General features: G+C 37.9%; 2 protein-coding genes across 3 annotated transcripts in view; both read left to right on the forward strand.

Moving 5' to 3' along the window:
* The first annotated feature begins 1,950 nt into the window (after positions 1-1,950).
* LOC129570810 (cubilin homolog) lies at positions 1,951-16,657 on the forward strand. Of its 2 annotated transcripts, none has more exons than XM_055450535.1 (38): positions 1,951-2,212; positions 2,294-2,428; positions 2,500-2,906; positions 2,981-3,149; positions 3,208-3,595; positions 3,807-4,484; positions 4,545-4,585; positions 4,652-4,782; positions 4,853-5,397; positions 5,489-5,645; positions 5,738-6,079; positions 6,144-6,506; positions 6,580-6,617; positions 6,723-6,871; positions 6,967-7,094; positions 7,159-7,191; positions 7,263-7,320; positions 7,437-7,563; positions 7,659-7,815; positions 7,885-7,923; positions 7,991-8,249; positions 8,329-8,569; positions 8,634-8,805; positions 8,914-9,293; positions 9,361-9,469; positions 9,530-9,639; positions 9,709-9,883; positions 9,978-10,016; positions 10,082-10,103; positions 10,171-10,442; positions 10,531-12,054; positions 12,144-15,187; positions 15,256-15,340; positions 15,402-15,551; positions 15,646-15,812; positions 15,894-16,059; positions 16,135-16,275; positions 16,341-16,657. In XM_055450535.1, exons 2-38 carry the CDS (start codon positions 2,355-2,357, stop codon positions 16,568-16,570), a joined length of 11,310 nt encoding a protein of 3,769 aa, XP_055306510.1. In that variant the 5' UTR covers positions 1,951-2,212; positions 2,294-2,354; the 3' UTR covers positions 16,571-16,657. The 2 variants fall into 2 exon arrangements, with proteins under 2 accessions (XP_055306510.1, XP_055306509.1); XM_055450534.1 differs by having other exon boundaries at positions 1,951-2,114.
* Positions 16,658-18,050: 1,393 nt separating this feature from the next.
* LOC129570775 (uncharacterized) overlaps positions 18,051-20,169 on the forward strand; it is a 33,771-nt gene continuing 31,652 nt past the window's right edge. The window contains exon 1 of the mRNA XM_055450493.1: positions 18,051-18,357. Within this exon, the coding sequence (XP_055306468.1) occupies positions 18,051-18,357 (307 nt within the window). The remainder of the gene's footprint in view (positions 18,358-20,169) is intronic.

Below are 20,169 nucleotides of genomic sequence, written 5' to 3' on the forward strand. Positions count from 1 at the left end.
GTAGACGCCGTCTTCTAAAAAGTGGACGCCGTCTTCTGAAAAGTAGATGCCGTCTCCTAAAAAGTAGACGCCGTCTTCTAAAAAGTAGACGCCGTCTCCTAAAAAGTAGACGCCGTCTCCTAAAAAGTAGACGCCGTCTTCTAAAAAGTAGACGCCGTCTTCTAAAAGTGGACGCCGTCTTCTGAAAAGTAGACGCCGTCTTCTAAAAAGTAGACGCCGTCTTCTAAAAAGTGGACGCCGTCTTCTAGAAATTGGACGCCGTCTTCTAAAAAGTAGACGCCGTCTCCTAAAAAGTGGACGCCGTCTTCTGAAAAGTAGACGCCGTCTTCTAAAAAGTGGACGCCGTGTTCTGAAAAGTGGACGCCGTGTTCTAAAAATAATCTCCTTTTTTTTCAAAAGTGCACGCCGTATTTTCATAAAAAAATTTTTTTTTTAAGTGGGTCCTGGACCTGGACTTCCGAATGCAGCCATTGCTCTCAAAAATTCAATCAATCACGTGCCTTGAAACGTCACCTTGAAACTCACATCAATCCTCGTCCATTGAAAATCAAGTGTTCATCTTGCTTCAAAAACTTCGCCCAACAGAAGGAAAAGGAAAGTCACGAAGCCAACTGCAAGCGACGCGGATACCGATGCGATTTGTGCAAGTGCTACACAACTGATCATAAAGCACATTTGATGTATCACATGCGAATCCACACTGGCGAAAAGCCATTCCGATGTGAAATATGCTCGAAGAAAACAAAAAGCCGAAAAACAGTGGCTGAACGAAGAAATAAAATTCACATTCAAAAAACTATCGGACGTAGAGTTGCAAGTGTACGCGCTACAATTGAAGATAACAAAAGACCTGTGTTTGCATGAATATGATGGGTGGACGGTTTTTGAGTGTGATTTAAGACAATACATTTCATCGATTGTAAACAAGAAAAGATTAAAGCAAAGCAAAAAATTGAGAAATTTGATTGAAAAACAAAAACGTGTGGATATAAATGTGGATTAACTGAAAACTGTGGAACAATTTTTACGGATTTTCAACCTGTTAAAAAAGAAATATTTGTATATAACACATTTTCCAATATTTTCATTGGAATGAGAGTCGGAATGACTGTTCCTGCTTGCCATAGTGCAATTGCAATTTATTGCGAGCGATTCAACGACAGGGATTACGTCAGTGTCCGTTGAAGTGAACAGTAAGCCGAAACAATTGACTCGTTCAGCGCGCCTTACAGACCTTGACTTAGTTATCACCGTCGGTAGCATCATCGGTTTTTTGATCGGTTTGAGATTCTATCTAGTGTAAACAACAGTTTCGGAACAAAAATTGGGAGCAAAAAAAAAGGTCCTCACTTGGGGGTCAAATTTCGTCAGCAGGGGTCAGGATCAACGAGATCAGAATCTATGATTCATACACTATTTTACTAATTTACTATTGTCAAAATATTCATCAAACGAAATTAACTAGATATTTGAATAAAATTGCAAATAAATCAATTTTTTTTAGTTTTTTTCTCTTTACAGTATTAAAATATAAGTCAAAACCAACCATTTGAATATAGTTTACAGCTGTAGTTTGTAGCAGAACTTTAAGAATTTTCGCAAAGATTCTTTTGAAAGAGTCTCTTTTGAAAAACTCATGGCAATTAAATAACCATTGACCATTGACGAATCCAAATGAATATATCGATGATATCATGTCATTTGACTTGATTTCTATGAAAAACATTTATCTTGTTGACTTGTGGTGGCTTGTACCATGCCGCACGCCATCCATTGAAATGGAATATTTTTCGATGTACAATTTACACAAAGTATTCATTTTTTTTAATCTCAAAATTGGGTGTTTTTTTTCTGAACTTATCTCTGTCAAAAGAAAAAGTGATTTTTTCCCGTTCAATATACGCCCCATCTCAGCCATATATAAATGAAGCGATTGATTAAATGGCCTTTAGTCTAATTTAATGTTTCACTGTGTGTTAACATTTGCTATTAAAGTAGTTTTTTTCTTCTAGGTTTTGCTTTAAAAAAATATGCATTCAGTGTTATTAGTTAATTAAATTAAAATTAAGGTGTACGTAATAAAAAACGTTGAATGCAATCAACTTGTTGAAGCTGTAAGAACACATTGCGTTTTTTTTTTCGTTTCCACGTTGAAACCATTAGAGAAAGAAAGTGGGCGTTTTTCAACGAAACAGCATTTCACTTTTTCACAGTAATTGCTCAGGATTTCAACTTTATTTCTCTTTACATTTGAAACAAAAACAAACCAATTTATCCTTATAATTACTTTCAGCTAATTGAAAAGTTAAAGTTCGTTTGCTTCTTCTGCTCTTTAATGAAAAAAATGCTCTGAAATGGCAAGAGTATTCAGTCTAGTGTTTTTTTTATTCTTATGGCGAAGTTGCGACAGTGCGTACTTTGAAGATCAGTAAGTCGACCGAATCAAACTAAAAAAAATAATTGTGCGATAACATTTTCGAATGTAATTTCAATTTTTAGACCGAAATTCCTCACTGAAAATGGCAACTTTGTGATTGAATCGGCCGTGGATAGGAATATTACGTTTCGTTTGAAAGGAAGCGGCAGTTATTTGAATATAAACGACATGAATGTAATGAACATGATGAAAATGGGCGGATTGAATGGATCAAATGTACCAAGTTCGAATTTAGCACTTCGACTGTCGGCTGTTGAGCAACGTCTTCGTCAAATTCCAATGTCTGAATCGTCAAGACCGCGCAATCGTAATATATTGCAACGTCTGTCATCATTGGAATTGAGACTGAATGGTAGTGGCTCGGGTGCGAATTTGAACGCATTAGAGTCGCGAATGCGTACGCTTGAAGTAAAAGTCAATTGGATATTGGAACAAGTGGAGAACGATAACTGTACTTCAAATCCATGTGGTGAGTATTGATCAGTATTGTTTTTAACTCCCATATTATTCCGAATCATCTTTAAACGTACGATTCAATTACAGCCAATGGTGGAACTTGTACAGAAACATTCCGTGGCTATTCATGCAAATGCTCGGATGCCTGGACTGGTGTGAATTGTAATGAAGATGTCAATGAGTGTGCCAATTTTGCGGGCACCGATTTAGGATGCCAAAACTCGATTGCTTGCGAAAATACACAAGGCGGCTATAAGTATGAAAGGCTTTTCAAATTCGTTTGAGAATCCAAAATGAAATGGTTTTTATTGTAGTTGCCGATGTAAAACTGGCTGGTATGGAATCCACTGCACACAACGCACCGTCGATTGTTTATCCTCAACATCGTACAACTTATGCGATCATGGTATTTGTGTGCACACGAATGATGCAAATGGTTACAGATGCATTTGCGATCAAGGCTGGATAAGTAATGGCACAACCCCGGCTTGTTCGACTGATGTGGATGAATGCAATTCGCCAACACCACATTGCTCTGTCGATCCAGAAGTTCCTTGCATCAATTTACCTGGCACTTATGTGTGTGGACAGTGTCCGCACGGTTTCACTGGCAATGGACACTACTGCAAAGATGTTGATGAATGCCTTGAGAATAACGGCGGTTGTAGCTTGGCTCCATTTGTTCCGTGCATCAACACAAGAGTAAGAAGAAGAGTTCTTATACAGATCATTTATCGAAGAAAAAAAACATTCATATTCAATTTATTGAGAAATTGGGATGTTCTTTGTTCTTTTTTTTGGGATAATTTCAAAAACTTCGTCTTTTCAATGAGAAAAAAAAAACTGAAAAATATTTTGTTCCTTTCTTTTTTGCATATTAAAAAATATTCCTTGATAATTCATATCATTTTAGGGTTCATCAAAATGCGGTAGTTGTCCGTATGGATACACTGGTGACGGTCGGATGTGTATTCGTACAGGAAATGCTCCCATCCTACCACCGATCTCAACGGATGTTCCAGCATTTCAGCAAAATCAGTGCAGTAATCCAGGTATTTGTCACCCAAGTGCAACTTGCGTCCAAAATCTCTATGGAATTACATGTGTCTGTCCACCTCATTACACTGGCAATGGAATTGGAACGTTTGGTTGCACGCGTTCAAATAACACATTCGATGGATGTACGTTGAACCCATGCTCAAACGGGGGAACATGCATCAGTGTTGGAACATTTGGCTTTCGATGTGAGTGTCCACCTGGAACGGTGGCACCACGATGTTCTCGCGGTTTGAGTGTTTGTGAGCCAAATCCCTGCTCAAACGGGGGCACATGCACCCAAATTGGTCGAGCCCTTTATCGCTGTACATGTCCAACCGGTAGAACAGGCCGAAATTGTCAACAGGAAACACGGTCTTGCGGCGGTATACTCACCTCATTCAATGGAACTTTAAAGTATCCTCTATCAGACACATATCCACACAATGCTCGTTGCGCTTGGCTCATCCGAACCGATGAAAACAAAGTTTTGAACATCACTTTCACTAAATATAATGTGGAAATATCACGAGAATGTCGCTTCGATTGGCTTCAGGTGGGCGTTTTTGAAACGATAATAGTTTAGATTACTTTAAATATTTGCTTTATTTTTTAGATTCATGATGGGCGGTCATCGGCTGCATACCACATTGGAAGGTAATTAACGAAAACAACAAATATTCGGTTCAAATATTCAAATTTGGTATATATTTTTTTTTATAGATTTTGTGGTTCGGAATTACCAAAGGGTGGTAATATAATTTCAACTCAAAATACACTGTACTTATGGTTCAGATCGGATAACAGTTCAGCACACGATGGTTTTGAGTTGAAGTGGAATAGCATCGATCCAGGTATTTGATTTTTCAAAAGATTTATTGATGATCAACTTTAGAAATGAATTTTTATTTTGAATTTTTCAAGTGTGTGGTGGAGAAATATCAATTCAAAGTCATGGAATAATTGCATCTCCCGGATCGCCTGGTAACTATCCGCCAAACAGGGATTGCTTATGGAAATTGAGTGCACCGCCAAGCAATCGAATTCAATTGCATTTCTTCACACTGCAATTGGAGGCTCATGAAACCTGTCAGTATGACTATTTGGCTATTTATGGTGGGCTATCAACCGAGGCCGATTTATTGGAAAAATTCTGCAACACAACACTTCCACCGTCGTTGACAAGTCCAGGAAATGAATTGACCTTACAATTCCATTCGGATGATGATGGCACCGATTCCGGTTTTCAAATTCATTATTCGCTCGTCGAAGGTATTCAAGGTTGCGGTGGTACATTCACGGCCAAAAACGGCGAATTTGGCTCTCCCATACAGAATGGAATATATCCAAAGAATATCGATTGTCATTATCTCATTAAAATGCCACGAAAAAATGAGACGAGAGTTAAAATAACGTTTTTGACATTCAAATTGGAGGGCAGTAGTTCGTGCAGCTTTGACTATGTTGAGGTGAGTGATCAATTCTTATTCCATGGGAATTATACAAGTTTTAGAAGCGGAAAATTGAATGAATAAAAATTTATTCGATTTTTTATAATAGATTTATGAAGGAAACAATGTAAATGCGCCGAAAGTGGGCCGATGGTGTGGAAGTCGATTACCTCCAGAATATTCCTCATTATCGAGTGAAATTCTCATTGTTTTCCACACGGATTTCTCATTTAGTGATGAAGGTTTCCGTTTGAAATATGAAACAGGTACATTATTTGCCATTTCGGGATAGATAATTTTTTGCGAACCTAAATTTTGTTGATACAATCCAAAATTCGTTTTTCAAAATTCAAATTAGTTTGTGGCGGAAAGTACGAAGATGACAATGGTGTCATAACATCTCCTTGGTTCCCCAATGCATACGATGACAACAAAAACTGTATCTACGACATTGAAGCACCGCTCGGCAAAGGAATTATTTTGAATTTCACCAACTTTGACATCGAAGCTGATTGTGACTTTGATTCGCTACGAATTTATGACGGCATTGATAGTAATGCTACCTTAATCGGCACTTATTGTGGCGATGAAAATCCACCGGTTACCACATCAAGTATGAATCACCTGCATTTGATCTTCTCCACTGATTCTTCCAACACTGGGCCAGGCTTCAGAGCTACTTATAAATTTATTGACGCAAGTACGATCGAATGGCTAAAACTCGCAATTTGTACACAAAGAGAAACTAAAAATTCCATTTTCAGAATGTGGTGGATCTATAACCAGACCAAATGTAACCATTTCACCTTCATCGGAGGATGGTGGCTATCAAAATAGTGCCAATTGTAAATGGTTTATTATTGCGCCGCCTGGTTTTCTCGTTCAATTAAGATTCACGTCATTCGATTTAGAAGCGTACCCAGAGTGTCGATACGATTACGTACAAATCTTCGATAATATCATTACCAATGCAACCAATGCACGAGCGATTGGAAAATATTGTGGAACTGAAGCACCTCCAATTATTTTAAGCACGTCACGAGCATTGACAATTCTCTTTAAATCAGACGACACAGTTACTGGCGACGGATTTGTGGCTACATATGATTTCATCGACGGCAAAAATAGTAAATATTTTTCTTTTGTTCTAAATAAGCTTTGATGAAAAGGTTTTAATGTTGAATTTCTTTCCATTTCCAGTGTGTGGTGGCAACTTCTACACATTGACTGGTTTAATCGTAAGTGCAAATACTAATTGAATGTACTAAATAGTTTAAAAGTGCTCAAATTGGAAGCAACTCAATCACATATGTATTTGATGATTACGAATTTTGTTTCGTTAGATTTCACCAAACTACCCAGACCGATACCCAGGAAGCAAAGATTGCGTTTATATCATCAATGCACCAAATGGCAAGCAAATTGAATTGAAAATTGAAGCATTTGATCTCGAAGAAAGCAATGGGTGTTCTTTTGACTCTTTGGAAATCAGGTTTTGCACCGTTTTTTTTGTTATTTTTCTTTGATCATGTTCTTACGCACCAAACAAAATTTGAATGAATGCTAAAATAATTTGTTTAAATATAGAAATGGTGCATCCGACAAATCTCCGCTCATTGGAACATTTTGTGGAACCAATATTTTACCCAGATTCAAATCATTCAGCAATCACATGTATTTGCGATTCAAGAGTGATTCGAGCAATGAAAACAGGGGTATATGCCTTTATTTATTCAAAACGTGGACTGCTCTCACTAAAAATGTATAAAATCTTCACAGGTTTCAAAATAAGTTATGACACAGCAACGAGTGGTAAGTACTTCTAACATTTTTTAGCTTGAAGCTCTTTTTTACGGCTGCTCCAATATTTTGTCCTCGATTAGGTTGTGGCGGTACGTTTACAAATGCGCAAAGTGGTACAATATCATCGCCAAATTATCCGTGAGTAGAATTTATGCCTTGCTATGAAATCACTTACAAAAATTTGTATCGAAAACCTTGAAATGAACATGAAAATTAATGGAATTGTGGGAACTGTTTTTTTTTTCTTTTGGCAGAGAACCTTACCCAGCAAATATGCAATGTGATTATAGCATTCAAGTGGCACGAGGCTCTACAATCAACTTGTTGGTGACTGATCTCAATATGGAAACAACTTCGGACTGCGCTTTTGATTATATCGCAGTTAGTAACTTTGATTTATTCTCTTTCTTTTTTTTTCAAAATAGACAGATTTTGTTTTGGAATGGTTGATGAGCCGTTTCCTTTGTTCATTTCAGATTCATGATGGACCAAATGCAGCCTCAAAACTACTTGGAACTTACTGTCACAGTGATCAAATCATCAATTTAGAATCGTCTTCAAACAGTGTTTTCATTCGAATGGTTACAGATGTTAGCAATCAAGAGCGTGGCTTTGAAGCTAAGTTCAGTGCAAGTAAGAAAAGATACACCACTTATTTTTAACGGGACGAATCGATTCAAATTAATTTTTCTTACGTTTCAGATTGCAAGCGTGAAATTCGTGACTTACGCGGAGCCATTGGTAAAATACATTGATTTTGAATTTATTTAATGGAATAATTGATAATTTTGTTCTGATTTCATTTTAGAATCTCCAAATTTCCCTGCAAATTATCCACACTACGCAAACTGTGAATGGAAATTGATACCACCAATGGGAAATAGAGTATTCCTTGAGTTTTCACACTTTGAATTAGAACACTCATGGTCAGACGCCGATTCAAATAGTTGTATTTTCGATCATTTAACCATTGAAGAGCGCGATAGCAGTGACGCAGTCATTAGAACGGATAAATATTGTCAATCAATGCCAAAACCATTAAACACATCCCATATCGTCGTTTTAAAGTCTGTATCTCTACCATCAATGTACATCCGAGAGTTTAATTGATAGTTTTATTAATTGAATTGAATTGAATATGTTAAGGTTCGAGACCGACTATAGTACTGCACTTGGTGGTTTTCATTTGGAATACGAGATGCAAGGCTGTGGCGGCATGTTAATCAAACCCGAAGGTCAATTTACATCACCAAACTATCCAAACGGTTATCCTCGTGACACACAGTGTCAATGGGTGATTCAAGTTGAATATGGACATTTGATTGAAATTACTTTCAACGATTATGACTTCGAAGCGTCTGTGGATTGCAATCAAGATGGAGTGCTTGTAAGATTTTAACAAACAACTCAGTTATCTAGGTAGTATTTTCATTTCAATTATATATTCTTAGGTTTCAAACAATGCCAATGGAACAAAAGTCATAAATAAACTCTGCACTAGTATTCATAATAATCAAAAACCGGTATTCACTTCAAGCGAAAATACGGTCTACGTGCATTTTTACACGGATCTTTCATATTCGGGCAGAGGATTCTCTGCAACGTATAAATCAGTGCCAGCCAGTAAGTGTGGAATACGAAAAAGAAAAATATCTCATTAAAAGATGAACTGATCTAATCGAATTGAAAACGGTTGATCTAATCGAAACTCTTTTCCATTGTCCCATGCAGAATGTGGTGGTACCTTTGCCGTTACTCAAGGAAATATCACTAGTTTGAATTATCCCAATAACTATCCAGAAAATACAAACTGTCAATGGCTTCTTCGAACTGAAACGTCACACACAATTTCATTCCAATTCACTGACTTCGATCTGGAGGATCAGAACTGTATAGCGGATCATGTAAGCATTTACGACGGATCAGAAATGAACGAAGACAAACTTTTGTTGAGATCATGTGGTAGTCAAACATTTGGACCGGATTCAGGCAATCAAACCGCTCGACCTGGATTCACCAGGCCACTTAAATCGTCGAGCAATGAAATGCTTGTTGTAATGGAAACAGATGACTCGATTACAGCCAAAGGTTTTGCGGCTCAATTTGAAACGGTATTTGAAAATCGGCTTGATTTTTGGAAATGACAGTTAAACTCATGTTGTGCTGCTTTTATTTTAGTCTTGTGGATCGAAAATCAACACATCTTCCAGTGGTATTTTGGAAATTGGACATAATCTACGATGGATGGCAGACGACTGTGAATGGACTATTACTGCAAATGAGCTAAGTATGATCAACACTTCCATCAGTTTATGAAGAACAAAATAATAGCACACTTTTCTTCCAGATCAACATGTCTCTTTGAGTATAATGCACATGGACAACGAGCCCGTCTTCCAGAAGTACATCGCACGTCTATCAAATCAAACATCAAGTCAGTGCTTGCGAAAGATTAACGTAAGTTATTAAAATCAAAACCACGACATAATCTGGCGGAAATTTCATGTTGAATTCATCTTTCAATAGGTTTACGATGGTACATCAACTAGCTCCCCGAAAATAGCCGAAATCTGTTCAAACAAACATCCTCCGACGATCATTAGTGAGGGTAACTCACTCACATTATCGCTTGCCGATGTCAGCGAACAAGATTTTGCTTTCACATTCGACTTAAAAGCAGCTTACACCGTCTTAGATAATGGTAAATGTCCCATTTTCTCTGTGAGAGTCTCGATTGTTAGGTTTGGATTTTGTTAATAAACTGAAATATTCGAATTTTCATTTTTGTTCTACAGCATGTGGTGGAGAGTACGGATCGGTTGCAGGTCAAATCGGTAAGTTTAAAATCGCTAAGCTCCCTTCAGTTTCAAGCTAATTAATTGTCTCTTTCTGTTTGTAGCATCGCCTGGATATCCAAAAACGTAAGTGTAATTTCTGTTAGTTTATTTCTAATTACCTTAGACCACTTACCCATTTGTTTCTATTTAGTTACAAAAACAATATAGAATGCGAATGGACGATCAAAGCATCGCCCGGAAATGAAATGGAGATCAACATTGACATGTTGGATATTGATCAAACGGAGCATTGTAATGGTGATTACTTGGAAGTTCGTGAGAAAAACAGTGCCGGAAAGATAATTGGAGTGTACTGTGGTACTAGTATTCCGCCAACGTTGCCACGGGTGAACACTTATTGGTTGAAATTCCGTAGTGACAACGATGGTGTTGGTCGTGGTTTCAGACTTGAATATAGTTACGGTAATTTAAACTACAGTCTTATGAAAACTCAAAATCAATTATTAACTTTGCCCGTTTAATTTTTTCTATCTCTCTTTCATTTCTTCAGCAAAATTCGTTGAACAAACCGGTGAAAGCGGTGTCATCACATCCATGATGTACCCATCATACTTGTACTTCACGCTCGGTTCGTATAAATGGCGTATCACAGTCGCTAGGGGCAATTTGATTCGAGTCACCATTGACAATTGTATCCTGAAGCGTGATAGCCAAATTTGGATTTATGATGGATATAGCAAAGAGTCGGGCATTTTACAAACCATCGAAACCGATAACATTCCAACTGGAACCATTCTATCGAGTACAAATGTGATTTTAGTCGAGTTTGAAATTTCGACATTTAGTGAGTCAAAGTTTAAATTGGTTTGGAATGAAGTGCCCAAATCAGTAGCTCAAGTATCAAACAATGTAACGAATAGTTTGAATTGTTCAAGAAATTCTGTGCTAACGGTTAGTGAATCGGACAGTTTGAAAATACAATCACCAGGTTTCCCGGGTGGTTATGATGGCCACAGATTCTGTCAATGGACATTTTTGCCATCGCGAATGGGATATCACGTTGGTATTTCTTTTACAACCATCGATCTAGAATCAACTCCTGATTGTGTGGCTGATTATGTGCGCGTTGGCAGTGGATCTGATATGCAGCAATTCCAACAAAGCTCACGAATGTGTGCCATGAGTCAAATTGCACGAAGTAGCCGATTCCATGGCACGCCAAACTTGAGAGTACAATTTTACACGGACTTTTCGGGCAATCGAACTGGTTTCGAAGGTATTGTGATGTTAGATTGTGGTGGTTTGCTTGAGTCGCCACAGGGTCGAATAACCAATCAGATGACCGTATCGAATCGATCACAATTTTGGATGAATGACACATGCACATGGACTGTGAGCGTAGCTCGTGGCCGAACGATTCAATTTGATTTCAAATCGCTGAATTTGGTGAAGAATGACGATGGATCGTGTAACAGTTATATCATCATTAGAAATGGTGTTCATGACGATTCACCATTCTTGGGTTTGGGCAAATACTGCGGAGACTCACCAGTGATGCCAAAGACCAGCAGCAATAAAGCCATCGTGCAATTTGTAAGGAACCGTGTATTCCGTCCATCAAACGAATTCGTTTTGACGTATGAACAAGTTGAATATGATTGCGGTGGCTCTATTACACTTGACTACAGCACCAATTCAACCATTATCAGTACGCCAAATTATCCAAACATTCCAAGTGCTCACATTGAATGTGCATGGCGTATAACGGCACCGAACGGTGAACTATTGAAAATTGAGTTTTTGGAACGATTTGATCTAACATCGACACCCACCTGTTTGAGTGAATATGTTGAAGTGCGAGAAGGTAGCACGGCCAGTTCTCCGGTCATTGGTAAATATTGTAGTACGAAACCATTGCCAATTTTCTCTTCTTCAAATATGGTACGTTTGAAGTATTTCACGGATGTTTCGGTACCGAAGAATGGATTCAAAGCTAAAGTCTCATTCGCAAAATGTGGCAAATCAATTGTGGCAAACAGTGGTTATATATCGAGTCCAGGATTTCCAGGAAGAGGTAATTTTGGAGTTAAACCTTGTGTTTTGGATGAATTGTATTCATGAGAATTAATTTTATGGTCGTATTTTTTTCAATCCAATCAACAGGAGCATATCCAACGCAAACCACTTGCGATTACCACATAACTGGTCGCATTGGAACCGATCTGAACATAACATTCCTGAGCTTGGATCTACCGGAGGCTGATAATTGCAGTGAAGTTGATCACATCGAAATCTACTCGATAATTAGAAATGCCGGTGGAAATTCGACCAATTCCGAAGTGACAAAAGTATGCGGTAGTATCATACCAGACAGTATTTTGACGTTTAGCACAAGCGCTTTGATCCGATTCGTTTCGAAATCTGGAAATAGTTTGTACACCGGTTTCCGGTTTATGTTTCAATCGACCGTTGACGTGTGTGGTGCACGCATTGAAGCATCAACTGGTATCATTCAAAGCCCTGGCTATCCATTAAGTCCGGACACAACGAAATATTGTGAGTGGATGATAACTGTACCGAAAGGTCGACGAGTCAGAGTTGAAGTGCTTGATTTTGATGTAAAACAATCACCCGTCACAGTTGTTAACTCAATTGTTTTCGCTACGAATGCCGATCATCGTGTTTCATTTTACAATGATTTCTTGTTTGCAAGTCATATCACAACGTTAATTGCCAACAATCAAACCGTACAGCCAACGATAGTTTATTCAACTGATAATAAGTTGGCCATCAGTGCATTAATTCGACGTTCGAATTTCGGTCGTCGTGGATTCAAAATGCGTTTCACGTCCGATGAGCCAACGGTGTGTGAGGGCAATTTGAATGGAAACGAAGGAACATTCCAAACACCTGACAATTTGACACGATTTTACTGTGAATTTACACGGGAATCAGAACGATCATTCATCGAATCACAACCGAACAACGGAACGCTTGCAATCAAAATATTCGAAGAATCATTGTATACCAACCGCTCGCAATGTACACCAAATCTTCCAACTGGTATTTCGGTCATTTTCTTCGCAAATGAGAAACGTACGTTTTACACAAAATGCCCATCAAAATATGATAACATCGCTTCACCGTATGCAAGCACAAAACTTACGCTACGCAGTACACTCTTCCACAAATATCGATTTCCGTACAAAATACACAACTGTGGTGGAATTTTGACGGAAACAATGACAAAAATCTCCATTCCAACGACAATTTCATCGAATTATGGCGAACTGGACTGTGCTTGGCAGTACAGCACAAACACTGAACGTAACATACAAATGATACTCAATGCACCGGCAATGAACTGCGATACGGATTACATAAACATTTATCGGGGTAAAGCTTCGAATCGGCCGAAAGTCAATCGAATTTGTGGAGACGCAGTATCGAATCAAACGATAACCATCAGCGGACAAAGTTTATTTGTTGAGTATCATACGGACACTTACAATCCATCCCAAAAATTTGCTATTGATATTGTGACATCGGACGGTATATGCGGTGGTATTCTTGATGCACCCAATTATATGTTTTCGAGTCCGAAAGTGGGTACCAAGTATCCGCCCAACGCTGAATGTGAATGGATTATACGTGCTCAAAATGGTTATCATGTTGGTTTGACGTTTACCAATCGTTTTATGATCGAAACCAGTGCCAATTGTACGAAAGATTATGTGAAGGTGTTCAACAAGGCTAATGGCGAATTCAAAGAAATCAAACGATTGTGTGGACGAGAAACGCCACAATTTTTAAACTCAACAGGTCGCGAAATGAAAGTGTTGTTCCGTACGGATGGTGATGGTGATGGCGATGGTTTTACAGCACAATGGGCAGAAAATTGTGGAGGTATTTTTAAGGCAACAAGTATACCACAGTTGATAACAAGTCCACGCTATCCCGATCCCTATCCTAAGAATGCTTTCTGCAATTATTCGATAACCGCTGAGGAAGGGCAATCCGTTACAGTGAAATTCTTAACGTTCGATTTAGAAGGTACCAACACAATTTGCCAATTTGATAATGTTACAATTTACAAACAATCACCGTACACGTTTTCCAATATGATGGAACAAGTCGGAACATATTGCTTGAATAGTTCGGTGACCACATTCCGTTACACATCACGCATCGATGTGGTTTTCCGAACCGATTCATTCATTGAGCGCAGCGGTTTTCAATTTGAGTACAGCACTGATAAATGCGGTGGAAATATAACCACATCGACACAGATTGGAAGCATAACTGAAAACAATGACGGAACATATTTACCATTGGCATCGTGTATTTGGTTTATCACCGCACCGAGTGACAAAAAGATTGTCATTCGCTTTGAACAATTTGATTTGGAGCACATGATGGGCTGCTATTTGGACTATGTGGAAATTTTTGAGGGGCATCGTATGGTTGAGAATAATCGTAGGGCTCGCCTTTGTGGAAATCTCACCAACCACGCTCCGTCTGTTGCCGTCGATTCAAACAAAGCCATCGTTAAGTTTGCCACTGATGCTACAATCAATGAAAAAGGTTTCACAGCGCTAATTTTGTTCACGAAAAACTGTAATCAACACATCAATTTAACCCATGCCCAGCCGAGATATACTCTGAATAAACTAACGGATCAATACGAGCCGTCGCTCAATTGTGAATATTTCATAAATGTACCCAAAGGATATGCGGTTAAAGCAACGTTTAATCAAATGCATTTGTTGCCATGCGAAACCATTGCTGTTAATAACTCATGCACATGTGATTATTTAAATGTACGCGATGGTTCTGGCCCATTCTCGGAATCATTTGGCTCATTTTGCGGTTCCTCGAATCCACCAGATATTCTGTCGACTACTCCAAGTTTGTACATGCGATTTGTTACCGATAACATTGGTTCGGGCACTGGTTTTAGCGTTGATCTGCAAATGATAGAATCACCATGTGGTCCAAGTACCTACCATTTGAACGATTCACTGAGCAGCATTTCGATTCAATCGCCAATGATGAATAGGCACTTGTATTTGCCAAATATGAATTGCATTTGGCAAATTACCGCTGAGCAAGATAAATTGATTGAAGTTCATTTTGAACAATTCGATTTAGAGTCGGACGATCAAAACAAATGCACAAATGATTTCTTGGAAATTACCGATGATGAGGTAACATTTTCATATACAAAATCTTCCCGGTTGATGCAATGAATTAATCACATTTGTTTCATTTTCAGACGAAACAATATGTGCGTGAAGGCGTAGGACAAAATGTGGTATTCTCTGGATCAGCAAAATCAAGGAATCAATATTTCTACTGGGGTATATTTTACCGTTTTCATATTCAATTCAATCATTTCATTCACACTATCATTTCCATTAGGTCGACAATGGCCGACTGCAGCTCATCGTTACTGTGGAAACAATACTCCAATTGATTACCTCTCATCACATCGAACCATCTATCTGCACTTTAAATCGAATGAAAAGGATGAAGCAAGCGGTTTTAGGTTCACAGCAAAAATCTTCTCTGGTAAGTTCACGTCGTGAATTACCTTTCTCTCCAGCCTAATCAGCATTCAGAGAATGAAACATAAAATCATTTCCGATAATTGGTCAATTCACAGAATGTGCACGAAATTACACGCAGCCACAAGGTCGCATATTCGGAAAAGCATTAGCCAACTGTGAATCGTATATTAGCGTTCCGGAAAATTATACAATCAGCTTGTATTTTGCTTCATTGGATTACCGTTTAAATGATGCATGCACCGAAAATAATACACCGTTGAAAGTAAGTCTGATTTCAATTAACCATTTATGCGCAGCTCAATGATACTGACTGATATTTTGATTGATGGTTTGAATTTCAAAGATATATAACGGCAAAAATAATGAGCTGCTTGAGTCGTATTGCGGTGAAAGTATACCAAAGCCTCTCTTCACGAAAACCAATTTATTGAAGCTAAAATTCAAAAATACCTCGCTCGCCTACATTCCGAATGATATGTATGACATTACCTATTTGGCAACGGATAAAGGTAATATTTTGATCCTTTTTTTCACATTCGATTTTATCACTTGAAACGAATGCTGAAACTGATTTTTTCAAATAGGTCCAGGATGTGGCGGTGAGCTATACAACTACGGTGGAACATTCTCCAGTCCTGGCTACCCCAATACAGATCGAAATAACTCGGATTGCACATGGATAATAAATGTTCCAATGAATTTACTCGTTGCCGTACAATTTCCAGGTAAATTCAACATAAACATGGGTAAATTATTTCGAATAACCTGATTTTCTTCACTTGAAATTTAGAGTTTGATATGGGACCGAGAACAACATGTGAACTGAACTATGTGGAACTTATTGAGAGCGATGATAGTGTAGCACCGACCAAGTTTTGCGGAACCGACAGTCCAGCACCATACAAAGCCAAATCCAGTCAGTTGAAGGTACACTTCAAAAGCAGTATGAATTTTGCGGGCACCGGTTGGGTTATCAATTTTATGGCAGTGCATGAGACTTCGATTGTGAATAAATTCTAGAACATTTGTCATCAGAAAATTAACTATGACTGTAAATGGGAACATATACATTTGGAAATTAATAATAAAGCAACAAATGTTTAACTATTCCAAAGTTGTACGATTTATTTTCACAAAGCCTGGGTTTAGTTTAACTATGCAATCTGCACGAGAGTCACACAGAAAATAGCAATTAGTTTAGCTGCCAATTTCAAAAGAAAACTACGATCGAACCTGGGATCGATTCACGGCAGTAGAAAGATGCCAATTTTTCCTCTTCTTCATCGCTTCAAAATAGTTTGGAAGGAAAGAAAAAATTGACATTTACTCGAAGCGATGCGTTTTGGATTTTTCATTGGAGTATTTGCTATTTGCTCGTAGTATTCGGATGACCAAATTAACCCTTTGACGACCTTTGGGACACATATGTCCCATTTTGTTTTTCGTCAATCAAGTATGAATATTTCATAATTGCATAATTCAAAATAATTTCCACATTTTTAAACCGATTTCAATAAAATTGGTTTCTATTGAAAGAGAACAAACATGTGTTTTAAGATTGCTGAGCATCTCAGCATTTCGTAAGGCACGGATATGTCCGAGCATATCGATGACGCATACAGTGGCGTGCGTTGCTACGCGCAGCCGCAACGACTCGACCGAAGTGTGTTCAGTTGATGTGGCTGCACGCAGCAACAACATACATATTCCGGTCATTCAGTTGAAAAAATTAATTTTTGATAACACTTTTACTAAGGGTTTTGGGGTCGCTGAGCACGAATCTGCAATCAGAATTGCAAAATTCCAAGCCGTTCAGTTTTGGTCGTCAAGGGGTTAAGCAAATAAAGCATTTGAATCGTTGTCGATTTAAAAATTTTAGAGTCAATAAGTAGCTCTCTCGTTGAGAATTTGAGTAAATTAGAAAAAAACTAGTCCACGAAAATGAGTAGAGGCAGGTGGGGAATTTCGGGACACCACCCAATTTCGCCTAAAATGAATGTGGAAACATGTGAACAGCTACCAATGTTTTCTCTAAGTTCAACAGGTTCATATTTCCATTGGCAGCCGACGCGTGTATTAGCGCCGTGCGAAATCGATGTGAATTCGAGCTTTGACAATTTATTTAATAACTGCAAATATATTAAGACGTACAGTGCACGAAATAAGATTAGGGCCACTTACATTTTTCGAGAAAAATTTAATAAATTGCAAAAGATTTTTCGTCTTTTCTTCATAAATTTATTTATTGGGATTTTTCACGTATTTATGAGAAAAAATGTTTTGAAATATTCTATTTTATTGTATTTTTTAAAGTTATTTTGGTTTTGAGCATCTTTCAAGTGTGAAATAAGGTTAAGACCACTTGAGTTTTGGTGCACAAAAAACAAATTGGTTGACTTTTTTGACATTTGTTTTTGTTCGAATTAACCCTTATGAGTCAATCGGTGCAATTTCACAATATCTATAACGCAATTGTCATTCGAAATTCGATCTGTCAACAATGGGTGCCGGTGAACCATTAACAGAGTCCGAAAAGGCCAACATTTTAACACTAAAAGATTATAATAATATGACAAATCGACAAATAGCGAAGAAAATTGGTCGAAGTAAAAATGTGGCTGGAAATTTTCTCAAAAACCGTGAAAATGATGGAAAAAATTACGTGACAGGCCGACCATCGACAATCGCAAGTGGCCAAAAACACCGTTTAATCCGAATCGCTGGCAACAGTTTTAAATCTGCTCGTGAATTACAAAGTGAAAATGATTTACCAGTTGGTGTTCGACGTGTTCAACAAGTTTTAAGTGGTTCACAACACTTGAAATACACAAAAATGAAGCGCAAGCCGATGTTGTCAAAAGCCAATGTTGCAGACCGACAGAATTTCGCTTTGGACCACCTACGCTGGACATATCAATGGCAAAAAATCATTTTACTTTTCCGCACGCCCATGTCGTGCGTAAAAGTATTGTAATCACTCCACAACCTAGGTACCCCAAAAAACCATTTTTCTATCCATTTTCGACACCAAAAAGCACGATACAGTGGTTATTTTGCTATGTTAATGTGGGTGTGTCGTACGCTGTACGCTGTACGCAAAAATTTGTTAGCACGATTGCTCAAACACCAGAATAGGAAATGAAATTCTGCAAGTACCAAACGTTTGTGCTTCGTTAGACTTGAAAACCATTAAATTTTCAGCCACCCCAGATGTACCCTAGGATACCTAGCCTATGAAAAACCTTCAAAAAATCGAACTTTTGTTCGGGAGGTACCCAAAATAGGCTACCCAGGTGGTTTTTATCATGCCCACCCGATTTATTTTATCAAAATAATGAGGGCCCAGGAACAACATAGCACCCGCTACCTTTTTCGTATCAAATCGGTATAATAATTCAAAATTTCTTGCATTTTTTTTGTTCTTAATTTTGCTAAAAATCGCGCTTTTGTATGAGAGTTTCAAATCACTCCTTGATTCATTCATGTTGTTCTATGGATTTGAAGGGCTGCCATATGAATACAATGTAAAAAAGACGCGTTATGATTTTGGTCAAGAAAAATGTGGTTATTTTAAATGGTATTTTTTTCAACTCGTCAAATTTCATTCCAATTTTTCCAAATCTATATTTTTGCATTTTCATTCAATAAAGAGATAAAAACATTTGAATCAAATTTAAAACGAATTTTGGTTAAGTTTCTGAAAAACTGCTCAAAATCTTCACACAAAAACAATTCATGAAACGAACACTTACACAGCACATGTTCAATCGAAGAAAAAAATAAAATGTTCTTTGAATTGGACATTAGTCGATGTGCGATGCGATGTGATGTCAACCATATAAGAAGCGCACACAGTCACATATTCCATTGACAGCTTCGCCAGTTCGAAATTCGTGTGGGGAAATTCTTATAAATTTATAATAAAACGGTGCGGAAAAGTTCGTCTTACGGAGGTAAGACTATTTATTTTATTATTGATTTGACGATTCTAGCCAATCTTATTCGGTCTAGAATAACTATGGAAATGATGACGACAATGACGACGACGGCACACGAACGAAAAAGTGTCTCAAACAAGTATTTTCTACGCGTTTCATGAGTTTTTATGATGTTCTAAACCAATTTGGCGGAAAAAAGTTTCGGGACAAATTCCTATACTTTATCTTAAGTGTTAAGAAATGTGTACGGAAAAGTGAAATAATTTCAACGCTAACATTCCACCATTAAAATTTTAAATTACTAAAATCAGATGAAAAACCTCTAGACGAGGTTAAAATGGAGTGACGCTTCTGTGCGTGGATTTATCTATTAATGATATCAGTCATTTTGAGTGACGCTTTGACGCTGTATTATCTCTGGGGACGAAGTTCAAAAGTATTTTTCGCATTCACTATTGTAAAAATTTACTCACAATAAGGAAAAATATTGTCGTATCGGGCACTTGGACCGGCGTTGGAAAGGTGGCGAGGTGGAACTTCTCTTGGATACCCCATACCCAAGCACTGTATTTCAAATAGAAATATGGTGCAATAGTTAATTCTATGGACCATAGCCATTGGGCATGGAACGCATACACACAATCGTGCGTCACAGTGCACGGTCGTTTCCGGCAGACGCGC

This window comes from Sitodiplosis mosellana, unplaced genomic scaffold (assembly GCF_009176505.1).
Source record: "Sitodiplosis mosellana isolate CC-2019 unplaced genomic scaffold, AAFC_SMos_1.0 Smas_scaffold_80, whole genome shotgun sequence".
Taxonomy (NCBI): Eukaryota; Metazoa; Arthropoda; class Insecta; order Diptera; family Cecidomyiidae; genus Sitodiplosis; species Sitodiplosis mosellana.